The 16,815-nt window shown below is 37.4% G+C and overlaps 1 protein-coding gene across 1 annotated transcript in view; it reads left to right on the top strand.

The window, feature by feature from the left end:
- Nucleotides 1-16,815, top strand: part of TENM3 (teneurin transmembrane protein 3) — a 404,704-nt gene that overhangs the window by 272,927 nt on the left and 114,962 nt on the right. The window contains exons 5-6 of the mRNA XM_030449605.1: nt 22-259; nt 5,224-5,316. Coding sequence (XP_030305465.1) covers nt 22-259; nt 5,224-5,316 — 331 coding nt within the window. The remainder of the gene's footprint in view (nt 1-21; nt 260-5,223; nt 5,317-16,815) is intronic.

Here is a 16,815-nt window from a genome sequence, read left to right as displayed (position 1 = left end):
TTTAATTTTCTTTCTTCTTAGAACAACCTCCAAATAACCAAGGCCAGTCGACCCTGCAGCCTTTGCCACCTTCTCACAAGCAACATTCAGCACAGCATCACCCATCCATCACCTCACTTAACAGAAACTCACTGACAAATAGGAGGAATCAGAGTCCGGCCCCGCCGGCTGCTTTGCCCGCCGAGCTGCAAACCACACCTGAGTCAGTCCAGCTGCAGGACAGCTGGGTCCTTGGCAGTAATGCGCCACTGGAAAGCAGGTAATTACTTAGCTACTCCTACAGACTGGGGCACTTCTAAAGAAAACATGCAACGTGGCAGAGGATGACCAGTAGCTAATACTTCCCCATATTCAGCAAACAAAACAGAAAACTTTTCAGTGCTATAAAACCTATCTTCCCTCCCAAATCTACAGTGACTCTTTTCTCTTACTGTGCCTGTTGCAGAGTACAGAGTAATTGGACTCAGTATAATAATTTTTCCAGACAAACATTTTCCTTCCTGTTCATAATCTGCACTTTTGACTACTTGAAGAAATTTCTTGCCTTGCTGGTGAGATATGTCATGGGTCAAATATATACTGTCATAAAGATCAAATGTCAAGGAAGTTTCAGTACATTTTTTTAAGTCTTAGACTTGGGCCCTTTAAAGAAATATCCATGTGAGGCTAAGTGCTTCTTAAAGTTGTCTGGGCTTTGGTGAGATGAAAGAACTCAGTTCTGGTATAATACTAAATTTGTTCTCATTCTTTTTTGTCTTCTAGAATTGGTAACTGGCTCTAGGAAAGAAACCACTAATATAGCGGGTGATGCTAGCTTCTTTAGATTCAGAATGATCTATTAAAAAATTGTATAGGACTTACTAGCACAGAGCTGAATTTACCTACAGTGATTAATTAGTACCCATGTAACACTCAATCAGCACTAATTTTTTGATTAATGAAAGCCATAATATTCCAATTTAGTCATCAAACTGAGCATTTATAACTATATTGAAGCTGACAGTAATTCCTGAATATGTGAACAAAATGCCTTCAGTTCATTATTTGAACTGAAATACTGTTGTATTTCTCTACTCTCTACTGTTGTGTAGCACAGTAGAGATAGTCCAACTGGTTTTGAATAATATAAAACTTGCATGACCTTAAGATTCTACACTGGGTAGTTTTGTCCCCGTAGATGTTTCAGGTAATGCTTCTGTCAGGCTGTTGGGAACAGCTATGCCTTTTTTTAGTTTTCTCGGACCTTCTTTTTACTGCTTATGAGACATAGACACTGTGAAAGAGGATTTCACTGAAGGCATTTCATCATCATTCTCAGACAGTTTAGTACGTTAAGAGTATTCTTAGAGTATAAATGAGTTTATAGTGGGAATGAGGTGTTTGACATTTTCCAGACACAGGTTAATCTTCAGCAGACAGGTAAGGTGTTTGATGTCTGCTTGTGTTGTTGTATATATTTTAGTCTGTTTATGATGAAAAAAAATGTGGGACTTGAAAGAAAGTACTGCTTCCAACCTGGAGCAAATATTTTTTTGCCAAGTAGAGTCTTTTCATCTTTTAAATGTTCCTGATGAAAAGCTACAGATATTTGAGTGTTCAAATGAGCTGAAAAGAGTGAAAAACTCACACAAAAACTGACAGAGCCCTACTGTAGTTTCTCTAATAGTCTCACTTGGTTGGAACTCTGGAGGTGAGGAACCCATCTTATTTGTCATTGATTTTTTCCCTTTTTGGTTAAGGTTCCCTACTGAGTGTGATTCCTAGGCTTAGTTTCAACTATATTCACAACTTTGTGATAGGTCTCTTCCTTCATCCTTTTCTCAGTCTAAAAGAAAGTTTATTTCATCCTTGGCAATATTTTAGCTTACACTTATAGTCAGCCTTTTTTTCCCCCTATTTTTTCTTTCATCTGACTTAGATAACGGCAATTTAGAGGTACAGGATGTGAATGTCAGCATATGTACATAACTATCTTTCTATCTCTGTAGGCTCACATGGGTGATGGGTGGCATAAAAAAGACATACAACTTGCTGTCATGTATAGCTGGAGAGTGAAAAGGCTGGTTTTGTCTATGTACATGTAGGTGAGAGGAATGTATTTGCATCACCTGAGGGAGGTTTTAGTCCCTATCATTTTGCAGTAGTAATGGAGGTGACTTTGAAATAGATATTTCATATATATTCAGTTGTATATTTCGTAAAATATTCTGCAGTTTGGCTCTGTGTAGAGTTCACACTTTTCTGTAAAGCATGGCTGTTACTGGTTAAATAGATGAATTAGATGAATAGACCAAAAATGTCCAACAGAAATTCTAATTTATGAGGTTTTTAATATAAGAAGATTCTGTTTAAACTTTTATCAGGGCCTAAGACTGTAAGTTGGATTACGTGAGAGTTTCTTTCCTCTTTGGTGCCATCTTATAATGACAATAAGGTTACTCAGCAATGGCAGAAATGGTCTTCATGCTACTGGGGCTAATGAAAATCTACATTTTTTTTTGAAGCAAGATAGTAAGAAAATACTTCCCAATGAGTTCTTGCAGACTGCAGGACTGATTCATTGGACATATAATGAACTGTACCATTTGACTCTTCCCCAGCCTACTGTGTATTAGGCTAAGCTGCAAAAGCAATAAATCTGCAGGAGAAGCCAGCACCACAGGACAATATTAATTTTTGAAGAAATAAAAAAGCAGGACTATATTGAAAGACTTTCCATTTTGTTTTTTGAATTATAGGTTGAACACCCAAAATAATGCAAATGCATGATTGCATGTCAGGTGTCCACATATTCTAAGTTAAAATTATATAACTAAATAGTAGTAAGTTTTTTAATTATCAATTGTCTTTTAAGCTTTTATTCACCTACTAGTTTTAGTAAGTAGTTCTTGAGCATCAGGATCATTAGTTACATTCTCATGGCTTTGGATTCTAAAAGGATCTAAGTTACTGATTTTTAAATGATTAGTAAACCATTTTAAATGCTTTCTCTGTTAAGTATTTGAAATTGCAGAATATTTCTAATGCACAATAAATTATGTATGTTAGAGGTATGCAGAGAAAAATTATGTTAGAATTTATAAATTTGTTGATAAAAGTAAGCCTGTTGTAGTGCATTTCTCATACAATATTTCATTAATTTTAGGCAATGATTGTCTAGGATAACTTTGTCAGCAAGGGAAAATTTACATATTGCAGTCAAGGAATAAATCTCTGAGATTGTTACATAACTTTACTCAGAGTCTGCGCTAACACCACTGAATCAAAGAAGAACTTTGCTTTTCTTACTTGATTTACGTTATGCAACACCTCATTTTTTGACAAATGGCTGTGTTTTGTATGATGGGCTGTGGATTTTTTGTAGAACATGTTCTTCATAGTCTATGCTGATACTGCTTCCTATTCTCTTACCCCCAACTTTTAATTTAAAAAAGAGTGGGTAGGAACACTACTGTATTCACTTCTTTATATATGAATTTCACTGAGAAGAGGGAACTTCTTGAGGAAATACTTGGCTGGAAAATACTTCAGCATTCCTAAGGATTTAATTAAAATACTGGAATACCTGAGAAGTGGTTCAGAAAAAAGTTACTAGAATGTGTTCCTTCAAAACCATTCTGCAAGCATGATCCAAACTTAATTTTAGATTGCAAAGATTTTAGAAACTCATAAAGTGTGACAACATACCCATATGTTTCTATTGGGGTGGATTGCCAATGAAGCTAGCGCCTTCAGTATTGATTAAGGTGTGGAAAGGTTGTTGATAGTTTCCACTGAAGCCTTAATTCAATTTGTGTAGAGGCTGATTGATTGTCTGCAAAAGCACAGTGTTGCTGGAGGTTAAAGTCTGCTCAAAGCAGCTATTTTACACATTCCACCCACTGAAACAGTGCCTGGTCTAATCAAATTCAAAAGTGTTCCATTCTTTAAGTCTTCCAGGTTTTCACACATGGACTTGAATAGACATGTTGCTTATATTGATAAGACAGGGTACAAAATTAAGGCAGAAACCAGGGATGGAGTTCAAGTGCTGTGCTGCTGAAGACCCCATGTATCGCTGTGGGGATGCCACATTGCTGGTCTGCAATTTGAGGAAGCAGGACTCTGCAGATTGCTGGGAGCATGGATGCATTAAGGATTGACATGCCATAATTATAGCCAGTATATACACACGTGCATTATGTCAAACAATCAGTATTGTTTTCAAAAGCTAAAGTTGAATAAAAAGGTTCTGTTTTCTTTTGACATTCTCATGCAGTCTGGTGCTCACCAAGCATCTGTTTTGGAATCCTAGCACACTGGGCCCATATGCTTATAAGCTTCCCTTGGTGTCAGTAATGTCTTACTTTAGACTTTTGTTTGATCTTTTTGGCATCCTTCCTGCTCAAAAATCCCTTGCTGTCACCATGAATACTTGCAATTTGACAACAGTATGAATTTTGTCCCCTGTCTTTTAGGCAAGCACTAACAGTCCAGAATTCAGTAGTATTAGCACAGTATTCCTTGAGTTTATTATTCTGCCCTTCAAAGATAAGCAGCCATTGAAGCAAACATGGACCCATTTTTTGGGTTTTTTTCCAAAACTAATCTTTTCCTGCTTTAGATAGGACAAAAGAAATATGCAGCTCTAAACCAAACAATAACACCTAGCTTTCTTTCTCCCCCTTAATTTTTTGCCATTCCCTGAGAGAGCCAGATTCTGTCGTCCTTCCTTTCCCTCCTCTACTGCTGTGCAGTGTCATTTGCAGAATATGAAATCTCCACTCACTGCATATTTTCTGGCTGACTGGCTATGCCAGATAGCCAGCAAGAGACTGTCTTTTAGTAGTCTCAGTTCACTTTTATTACTTCATCTCTGGTCCAGCCTCATCAAGTAAACAACATCCCCCACTATGCACTTTTCAGTCTTTAAGCCTGTCCTGCCACAGGCAGTAGCTAGGAATTTATTCAAGGACTTGCACATAAATAAGGGATAACCAAAGGGTAGTGACTACCTAGCAGTAGCCTTATAGCACCATGTCTAAAAGCTATAATCCAGCACATAGTTCAGAGGACAGCACTAAAGGGAGATAAATCCCACATTCAAAATGCAGTTGTTGTTTTGTACATCTGTGGAAGACCAAAGTTACAAAACAGAATTAGTATATTCTATTTGTAGGGTCATCCCTTTCCTTAATTTGAAATTGCCACTCTAATTTCATCTTTTTGTATCTTTGTGTGTAGAGAATTAGGAAATCAAGCAGTCCTTGCAAATGGTCATGACAACCTTATAGAGATGGATGTGTTATCTCCAACATATCACGATAGCAGTTATGGGTATGTGACTCTAAGTGTTTGCATGATGCTAACTGTTGACACAGAAGACAAAATGTGGTGTTTTTTTTTTTAAAATTGGTTACATTAGTAAAAAACACCTGGGACAGACTTCCTCATCTTTGTATCTTAAGAAGATAATCATATAATCATAGAATGGTTTGGATTGGAATGGACTTTAAATAAGAGTGCAATTCAAGTTGTATTAAATCTCTATGGCCTCATTCTACAAGCTATTATAAATTATTTGCATGCTTACACCTTTGCCAGATCTTAGTTTGCAATGTATTTACTACTTAGCAAATGTTTGTTTTAGACATATTATGACATGTTAATGTACTATAACGAATGAACAATCGAAGAAGTTAAGAATTATAATCTGTAATATTTTTCATAAGCTACTTTGAAATCAGAACTGTTGATAAATATATACCTGGAAATAGGGAATTCCATATAAGTAAATATTTCAATTAATTTAAATAAAATTTATATTATAAAACTGTTCCATATCTACGTAGCTTTGTCTTGTACTTGAACTTTATTATGCCAAATCAGTATAGTTTGGTTCTGATCCATACAAAAAAATAGCCCTGACAAAGCAATATCATTTCTAATCAGTTCCAGCCTGTTAATCAGCACACTATGCTAAGTTTTGGTAAAGAATTTTGAATCATAAATTTACCTTTCCTTTTTTTTTATTGCTTATACTATAGTAAAAATTTGAGCTGTATATCCAAATTTCTGCTATGCTATTTGTAACTCTTACCATTATAAAAGGGATAAGGTGCTATTTTATTAAATGAGATATGCATTTCCCCATTTATAGCTAATTAAACTGTAAAATATATTGACAGTGTACATTGATCTGCTTCCTGTTCCAAGAAGTCTTTCACTTCCACTTAGCCACAAATTAAAATCAAGATCAGGGAAAGAATGGTATGTTAAGTTCAGTTACTTAATCATTATCAACAAACTCCAAGATATTGCAGATATTTACTGGAAGAATCTAATATACTATCTTTAAAGTAATGTAAGCATACTGTATTATAGAAGAAAAAAACCAAGTATTATTGGTCCCTGTAGACTGATTATCATACAATAGATGCATAATTGCTGAAATAGAGTTAGTAGAACCATGCCTGGTTTATGCTACATATGTTTGTAATGGGACCACCAAATGCAAGTATTTTGGCAAATATACTAAATTATATGACATTCCTGTTAGTTGTTACTAATTCAGGTAACAATACAATGAAATTTATCTTGTTTATAATCCCTTCATTTTCAGAATTATGCTAGCAGGAATCATCTCCTAGTGTGAAAGTTGTCCAGAGATAATAACACATCATTTCCAAAGCATAATAGATTTGAGACTACAACATGCTATCAGCATGAAGATTCTGTTTATCAGCCTCACAAACATAGTGTGTCACAGCTAGAATCATTATATATTTATTTGTTTCTTTGTTTTCATGTCACGCGTGTGTCACATTATGATATACTATTTCTAAGTTTGTATGGCTGATGGAGCAGATATTAATCTAATGAATCTGACAATTTTAGTGTTAATAATGATAATAAAAATAGACATTTTGCATAGAAATTCTAATGATTCATAGGCCTAGACCTAAAGAATAGTTGTTTATAGCTTCAAGAGATTTGTGCACAGTACATTAGTTATCATAAGACAGCTGGAAATCTCAGAGTATTTCAGTGGTTTGTATTGTTTGCTTTACTTGGAAACCACTATTCTTTTCTCTATTATGTAAACATATGTTAGTGTAGATGCTGACAAATCAGCTTAGTTTGCAGTAAAAAGTCTTTTTTTTTTTCTTTTACCTGACTTTGTAGTCCTCTCCCCAAGTTATCTAGATGACGAAATTTGAAAAAAATAAGGTAAGATTCGCCATCAGTGGATGATTGTATTTATATTTCTTATACCTAAAGCTTCCAAGCATTTTCTAATTCAAGAGAATTGTCTAATTTTCTGAAAGTATCATATTTTTGTAGGGTTGGAGTTTGAATACTTCCTGTTGTATCTGAACAAGAGTTCTTTGCAAGGATATTGGGGATTTTTTTACATCTGTTGGGGAGCAAATTTGAAGACAGCTGAGTTTAGAGGAGGTCAGGTTTTCATAAGGGCATAGTGATTTAAATTCAAGAGTGGAAGAAGCCAGGTGTGCAGAGTGGAAAGGAGAAAACTGAAAAAAACTGGGCACAGGTAGGACTTAGAGAAAATGCTAAAGACCAAAAAGTTGCAATGAAAACCAAGATTCTTCTGTGTCCTTTACTGCTCGTGATTACTTGTGAAATCCCTTTGAGTAGTGTGCACCTCATCACCTGTAGGTCTGACTGAGGGTGGTGAGAAACCTTGGCTGCTGGTGTATGCTCTACGAGTGACAGAAGCCATTAAGAATCAGACCAAAGTTTTTTTTATCTGTGATGGCCTGTGCTGGTAAGAAGCCTTTCAGCGTGATCTCTGAAGTACTTTCAGACTTGCTGAAAAAAATTGCAAGTTAAACAAAAAAAAAACCACTTTAGCAAAAAAATGTCAGCACCAGAAAGTTACACACAAAACTAACAAAGTTAAAAGCTAACCTCTTTCCATGGCTGCAGTCCAGCCTGCCAGCCCAGTATGCACAGCACAAGTTGAACCAGAAAGAAATTTTAACAGGAGATTCTTTCTGGAGATTCTTTCTGTTGCATTCAGGCAGATGAGAAAACAATACCAAACATCATGGCAAAGCAAAGAGCTGGATGACTGTATACTGCTAGTATCCAGCATCTCTGATAATATTGGTTGTACCAAGGGAAGTCCAGCTCCAAAAAAGCATTTGTAGAAATGAGTACCGCTAAAGGAAAAGCATTACCCTCTTCTGGGGACAAGGTGTAGTCCTCTGTCTTGTTGAATTCCTGAATGGTGGTCTCTCAAGTCTACAAGTCTTAGTGCGTTGCATATGAGAGTGTATGAAAGTGTAGTGTACAAGTTTTCACCAAGGAACAGCAAGGACTGGAAAATGGGAATGACACTTGCATTACGTGCACATGCAGAGTTGCCATGTTGGTGGTAGTGGCTGTAACTTAGAGGTTATGACTGGGCTGTCACTGTAGTGAGATGAATCTGGCTGTTTGAGAGACTGCTGGGTAGTGCAGTAGTGGCAACGCAGAGTTCATCAAAGGTTATCATGGACTCTGAATTGTAAGAGAACCACAACTGTGGACATCAATAAGTGAGCTAAGGTTCACAGATCCATTATGACGGAAACTTGCGCCTGCTTGCAGCAGAATCAAATCCTATCAGTCACTGACAAAATAATACTTCACTTCTTCAACTTCCCTCTGGTTTTATCTCCTTTTAAAATGTCTGGTAGTTCAGTCAGGTCTTGCAGCTGCAGAAAAAATTTCAACCTTTGTTCCAACTCCTGAATTAATGTTTTGATAAATAATGCAGCTCTGAGTCTCTCTTAAACCACATTTGCGTTTTTAAATTGTCTCCATGTGCCTTTTGAGCCATTTAGAGTAATTGGTCTCGTTCAGCTTTATGAAGGCGGCAAGGATAATAAAAGAGACTGGAGGAGTACTTGAGCCCTACCTTACTACTTTGATTTTCTCCCTGGATAGCCTAGTGTATTCAATATTCAAGACAGGAACTGGCCAAGATTAGAATACTTCATCTTGGAGACAACCTTCTCTCTTTTTTATCTCTGTCTTGGTAGGGATGTAATTCCAGAAGAGCAGAGAACAATATACAGAATTGTAATATAAATTCTTACTGCTCACATGAGCATTTCCAGTCTTCACTGCAAAACTCAGATGCTTTCCTCTGCTCTCCCTTCCTCAGATGGAGGAGAACTGGAAGGGCATGAACACTGTCAGTATCAGAAAGTGCACTAAGGGGCTGTCAGGTTCACTCCAACTTTGCTTCCTTCAGATGTATCACCAACAATATCCAGAGCCAAGTCACTTACTGTAACCTAGATGGAAGGAAAGCCTGCTGACTAAACTGGTTCTTTTGATCCTAGGCATGTGTTTACATATTGTGGAAATTAACTCCTTCGGGGAAGAGAGCTTGTAGCCTGAATCTGAACTTGTAGGAAGATAAAGGTGAACATTTACAGGTAACCTCTGCATGCTGTAGCATTCAGTTCTTTCTTACACCACTAAGAAGGCAGGTGCATTGCAGAGGAAGAGACTTACTCTAGCACACCTAAACAGAGGAAGTTTGAGGGCTTTGTCACTATCTGGTCCTTCAAGTCATGGTGTCCTGGTGGTTTTTGCAGCAGATTAGGAGGCTTCATGTCTGAATTGCTGTTTGAAGCTTCAGTTGCAGTGCTGAACTTCTTCAGTCTTTCTCCAGCAGCAGCCAGCAGGGGAGCGTTAATCTTCCAGGGGCCAGCTGTGAAAGAGCAGACAAGCAGTAAGGAAGGCGCTGACAGCCCTAGTGGTACATTTTTCTTTATTGACTTTCAGTCTTCAGTTTGTAAAGAAAGTGGGTCGTCAGTGTAAACCCACCCAAATTCAAGAGTTACCATATGTAAAGTGTTGTACTGAAACATTTGAATAAGCTGTTAGAAGAGGCTTATCTCCAGTTCCCACAGATGTTTCCCCTGTATTTGCGTATGGATAATAGATCTCTTTCTTCCTTTCCCCCAGACTTTGATCATCTTTAGATCTGATGTGATCTTGAAGCTTTTTCCAGGATTATGATAGTATTAATATTGGCTCTGAGGAAGCAGAAATTCACTTTTATCTCTTCCTAAGCAATTTTATGATTGTGATTCTGCACAGAAAATAAACTGAGACAAATTCACAGCATAGTGTAGTTTCTTCACTGTCTTGGATTTACTTACTTTACTTGGATTTAACTTACGTTAAATGCAGCCATATGGTTCTGTGGAAGTCAGACATAAGCCTGTGCTGAGGGCAAACACCACCAGCTACAAGGTTTCATCTCAGAAGAATGTTAACAGAAGATGAAGACAGGCATAAAGTGCTCACAGAGAAACAAAAATCCAATTCCTTCCGGAGCCTACTGGGAAAGCTGATCTCATGCATCAGTGAACCAGAGTTCATATGAGACCTAGCCAGTAATTTCTGTTATCTTTTACATCTTCCCTACGATGCAGTTGGCAGAGATTAATCTTCTCTTTCCATCTGCTTCCTCAACTTAGTGCAAGGAATCAGATTTATTGATGTGATCTATCCATTAGCAAACCAGGCAGAGCTCTCTAATGTCAAGTGGCAGGTGAGGGTTGTGGTCTCACTCAGAGAATCCAGTTCAATCCAGCATGAATAGTGTCTGTCAGCAGAGAGAGAGCACACCAGTCGGTAGATGCAGTGCAAGGACTGATTGCCATCTCAGACCACTGTTTTTTCCACACTGGTTTTCTTCTCATTCTGACAGTTAATGTATCTGGTAGGGGTTTTGTAAACAAACAAGAAGCATGATAACCTGTTCCCAAGAGGGAAAAATTCAGCTGGTTTGCATTAAGGGAAGTCAAAGAGAGAGAAAAAAGCCTAAATGAGAGAAGTTGGAGCAAACTAAAATAGCTGCAGCTGGATATATTCATCCTCTCTTGAAGTTACATTGTTAAGATTAATTTATTTCTTTGTATGGAAATGGTGAATAATATGCTAGATCTTCACTAGGCACTCAGTCTCTGTGCGTGTGTCAGTGGTGAGGTATTTGAGGTATGGAATGAGAGATCCCACACCTCACAAGTCTGTTCTGCCTGACTTTTGCCTTACCCTTTGAACCATCAAAAAAATAAAAAGGTAAAACTACAGCTACCCTTTCAACTTGCTTGCCTACATTGGCCTCATGGTGCTGCCAAACTTTACATTACACTTCTGTGAAGTGAAGCAGAGTTACTGATGGCTGATGTCTCCAGAGAGTTACATTTTGAATCTGCACCATTTTTGGACAGAAACTGGTACTTTCTTTTTAATTCAGGTGACTAGTCATCACAGCTGTATTCCCTATGACATAGAATAATTACAGTTTTTAGTCCTGGAAATTCAATAATGTCATTATATTACACATAATAATTAGTAGCACTTCTGAGTAGCTTCTGAGCAGAGAAGTTATGTCTACTGAAGTATTTGTCCTGAGGGGTAAATATGTCACCAGAACATAAATTCAGTAAAATTTATGTTTTTCTCAACTTGTATTCACTCAAGGTGGATTCAGTAGATGTTTTTTCTGCCTCTTGATTGGTCATATGATTGATGTGTTCCTAATTCTAGGAATTAGATATTCACCTAGATTATTAGATATACACCTAGGAATTCTAGGTGTAGATATTAGCCCTTTGTGCCTTGGAGTGAATCCAGGGTAAGGGATGGAGGACTGTAACAGAATGGAAAAGACCATTTACCTGGGTTTACTTACAAATGTCTTAATTCATATAATGATGTCCACAGATTCAACATTCCTTAGAGGCATATAGATAATTTTTATTAGAGTTAGATGATTGCCAATTTGAGTTGGGTTTGGGGGGAAGATTAAACTGTGCTACACAGCTACAATATAAAAATTGATGTGCTCATTTCATAAAGTATTTAATCTGTGATTAAAAAAGACAATGCTGTTGCCTTGTCTGGAGGAGTCAAGTGAAGTACAGTGTTAGCCTACAGAGCAAACCACTGGTCCTCTATTCTAATAACTGCTAAAATGTCCATGGTTTTCCTCAAATTGCAAGGAGACCAGATGAGTCAAATGTAACAGATTTGTGGACTTGTTATGTGCATGAAGCAATATTCAGAGAGTCAGGGATATATTTAAATATCTGGGAGCCTCTTGAAACCTAGGGATGAAAGGAACAAATATGCAAAATATTAAGGTCAGTTTTTCTTTCCTTTTCCATCTGTCCTCAAGTCACTTTCTATTCTGTTGTCTCCTAAATGTCAGTTTTGTTATAATCAGCACTGAAACAACAGGTATCTGAAAACAGCTTTCTTTAACTCCATAATTGCCTTTGCCTGACCCATAAAGGCCCTAAATTTTGCTTTTTTAATTTAGGCAATTACTTTTAATACTTTTGCATGTTCTACCCTAGCAATAAAATGAATCAAACTAATAATATTAAAAATTTGTCTTTATATACTGCAGGGCAAACAGTACATACTCATTATACAAGAACAAGGGAACAATCAGTTGAATTTAAATTGAAATTTACAGAAGAAAATACATTTTGACACAATGCATGTTTAGCCTAGAGAACAAAATGCCACAAGACATCAGTGAGAAGATGAGCGTTGGACTGATTAAAGAAAGAGTGTTCTGTTACTGAATAAGTAGACTGTAAGGGTGTCCATCCCCTCCATTCATGCAGTACCAACCATGCTCAGATAGGGTATTGTCCTGGTGTTCTGCCCTGCTGTGATAATTCCCATTTCTCTTTATTTGGTTACAGGTACAGATTTTGCACATTCTCTCTCAAGTATTATCCTTCTCCACAAAACTTGCTTATTGTACTGCATGTGCTTGCTAGAATCTTAGCCTTGCACTGTTTTTTAGACAGAGATCTTCTTCAAACGTCCAGGTCAGGAACAGTTCCTAACATTGAATGTCTTTTATAATGCAGTCTTCTGAGTGTTGCAGCTGTTTTTCCTGTGGTGGTCTCTAAGGATCTGAAGAACCACATATCATTAACACTGCCATGGGCTTGACCAGACTGCTTTGAGGAGAAAGTGCTATAAGAAAACCCGTACTCTGAGGGCATTGTGACTTTTGTTATAGATCATAGTGGAATCTCTCTGTTAAGAAACATGGCCAAATTAATAGATTTGTTCTGCTTCAGATTTTTCAGGTGCTCGTGCTCTATGGTAGCACCAAAGATTCAGAGACTTCAGATGGAGGGAGGGATTTAGATTTTGTAAGCATACAGTTTTCTTCTGCATTAGTGGTATTGTAGCTCTTAAGGTTAGGAGTGTTTTATTGTTGTATATGCAAAATGCTTAGCAATATATTTTTTTTTTAGCAGTAGCATTTTTTTTAGCAGTATCTTTTTTTTTGTGACAGCAGTCATCATCTAAATAATAACATTGCACAAAATAACAGCTGTTTTTAAATCTCATTGGTGAGGTGATAATACGTCATGCGTATTCACATGTACCAGGAGAAGTTCAATAAAATTTGCCTGGCCCTTATTTACACTTTGATATTTAGTATGAATTTTTTTAAGTCCTGCGTGACTTTTAATACATTGTGACACAATCTCTTTAAAAATAATGTAGGATACTCCTTTTTGCTTGGTGATAGTTTACCTGTATAATATTTCTGCTTCTGGCAGTCTGGAGCTTCAGGCTTTCCAGACATGGTGTCATATTTCATTCTTTGAAGCATAGTAGCCTTTTGCTTCTCAACTGCGGTCAAAAGATTTTGTCAAATATATTTTTTGTAAAAAAAATTATTCTAAACCACATTTCTGCTGCTGGACACCTGCCTCTCTGGTACCAAAAGTATTTGGTCGTATGGCCTGAGCCTTACTGCCATTGAATATTTTGATAATCTTATCTCCTTTCCTCTAACACAGTTTTCAGTTAGCTTCACTTTTCTGCCCAACCCGTGGGGGGGGTTTACCACTTTTTTTCCCCTCCTGTTTCCCATTACTGAACTTAGTAAAGGGTGTTCAAAATTTATTTTCCACAAAGGAAGTGGCTGCACAGAGAAAATCTTACTTGATATGAATCCTTCCCCACTAAACGGTTGAGGAAGAAGAAAACCGTCGGCACGTCAGCAGGTGCACACCAGCACTTGGTGCTCAGAGAGTACTGTGTTACATTAAAAGCATTATTATTTTACTTTTATTCATATGCTTTTGTTTTCTGAGTTGACATCCTTGAGGTTTTTGATGCTGTATTTCCGTCCTTTAAAGTAAAATGTCAGCTATTTGTGAAATAAGGGGACTCGCCAGCTGTCTTTGCATACAAGGATTAGTTTATAAGATAATTTTCTATTTTGCTACTGTTCTGTCATTTAGACTTGTTAGGTAGAGAATTCATTTCTCCTAAGATGTTAAGATTAGCCATACTTCTAACAGAAGCATATATTGAATAAGGAGACAGAAACATACATTGAATAAACATAAAAGTACAAGATTACTTGGTTTAAAGATTGAATTGAATTATTTAATAAAAACAGAGTTAGCTTTTCTTGTAAAATATTAGCATAATTCACTGGATTTTTGTACTCTAAAGCTTAATGAATTATTAAAAGTGCTGCTTACATGAAGATCTAGCAAGCACTTGTTAGATGATCAATTTTGAATGGAAGATAGACTACTGCAGATGATATAAGCTCCCTCTGAGCTAAAACATGGTGTAATGGCCAGTAAGTCAGTGCCTGGTAAAGTAGTGCAAACAGTTTAGTCTTAAGAAATTAGCAATTTGAGTTCTATGGTTTGAAAAGACAGGGAAATGGATATATGCGTAATTAAAATCATTTGTGGATAGATTATGTTTCAGAAGCATAAGAATGTCAGCATTATCTGGAAGCAGCCTGGATTTGTTGTCAGTTACCATATCCTTCTGAGCGTCTCATAGGAACACTTTTTGGCATGGCTTAGTGAGGCAGACAAGATGTGCAAGTCTGATAGTGTTACACTTTAAATACTTATCACTTGGAGTTAATGTAGCAGGAGAGTCTCTGACAACTTTGTTAGAAATGCCACTCATTAGGAATAGAGAGAACCTAACACATTTTCTTAACGCAGAGGAAGATGCCAGGATGGGTTTTCTGTCGTTACTTTTCCCTCAGCATTGGCCAGCCAGCCGATGTGACCACTCTGGTGTTGTATTCATGGCATTCAAAGCAAAGGAGAAATATCTAAAGGGAAGAGTCATGCTGTGTGCTGCCTAAGACTACACACTGCTGAATTCACATTAAAAAAAAAAAAGAAGTTTTCTCTCATTGCCTTGATGCCTGGGGCGGACTGTCAGAGTGTCAGAGCTATGGCAGCTCACACCACCCTAGATATGCAGCCATCTTCCAGGTTTATCGATAGGATTAACTACTCAAAGGCTCTGAGAATATGGATTACAGTTTCTAGCATACTGTGCTGTACCAAAGCTCAGCTCTCTCTTTCTCAGAGAAGCAAAATAAAATGTCAGAGGCTGCTGTTGCATTATTTTGTTAAATCTTAGAGTATATGGAGTTCCATTCAAGTGCTTGTATAATACCAGTTTCCATTTTTAGCCTGTTGAGCCTAACAGTGAGAGCAGGAGGATGTGAAAATTATCTGTTGGTCAGGCAGCTTATTCCTGACATGGAAGCTGGTGTATAGGAATATTATTACTATATCTACTGTATGGCTTCTCTTCCGCCCCCCAAAACAGTACACATTGCACTTTGAGAGGGAAACAGCCACCTTTGTGTTTGGCATTTTTTAAAGATACATGTAGATAATGTTTATGAAATATACCCAGATTCATACCATAGTATTTATCATATGTAGCACAAAATGAAAGAGAAGTGAAGAACAAGTGGATAAGACAGTTTATCAGGACTTCATACATATACATGCTCCTTTGAGTTTCTAAAATCAAAGTAATGATGTTGTAAGGTGTAAAACATTTTTTCCATAGGGCTAGTTCTTATTTGGTGTTTTCTGCCTAGAAAATGTCAACTTTTAATGAAGTACCTTTTTATAAAGGATTTAAACCACAAGGGCTCTTTCAGTTTAAATCATTGGTAATCCTCTGAGCTCAGAAGTGAAGAAAAATTGGGATATGCTGTTGTGCATCAGTAGATCTAGTGAGTATCATCCTGTTGTTACTGTCAGCAAGCTTAATATTGTTATGCTATGTAGCATATTTCATGGGATCATGTTTGTAATGCAAATCCTTTCAATGAGATGGCTTATGCCAAGATGTTCTAGTTCCATCTGTTAACCTTCCATAGAAAAATCACCTGCAAATAACAAACCTTGTTTATCATCTGCTGGTATTTTTCTCAGGCTACAGTGGGGCAAATTAATTTCTAGTATCTCTACAGCACATTTCTGGGGAAGCCACTATACCTGTACAGGTTGCTCCATTACCATGCAAGGATCTAAGGATCCAGGTGTGGTTAGTAGGTCAAGAGAGGTTCTCCTCCCCCTCTATTCTGCATTAGTGAGGCCGCACCTGGAGTATTGTGTCCAGTTCTGGGCCCCTCAGTTCAAGAAGGACAGGGAAGTGCTTGAAAGAGTCCAGCGCAGAGCTACGAAGATGATTAAGGGAGTGGAACATCTCCCTTATGAGGAAAGGCTGAGGGAGCTGGGTCTCTTTAGTTTGGAGAAAAGGAGACTGAGGGGTGACCTCATTAATGTTTTCAAATATGTAAGGAGCGAGTGTCAGGGAGATGGAGTTAGGCTTTTCTCAGTGATTACCAGTGATAGGACAAGGGGTAATGGGTGTAAATTGGAGCATAGGAGGTTCAAGTTGAATATTCGAAAAAATTTTTTTACTGTAAGAGTGACAGAGCCCTGGAACAGGCTGCCCAGGGAGGTTGTGGAGTCT

The sequence above is a fragment of the Calypte anna genome, chromosome 4A (genome assembly GCF_003957555.1).
Source record: "Calypte anna isolate BGI_N300 chromosome 4A, bCalAnn1_v1.p, whole genome shotgun sequence".
NCBI classification, from domain to species: domain Eukaryota; kingdom Metazoa; phylum Chordata; class Aves; order Apodiformes; family Trochilidae; genus Calypte; species Calypte anna.
Note: the sequence above shows the minus strand (reverse complement) of the source record. Positions and strands in the feature narration are given on the sequence as shown.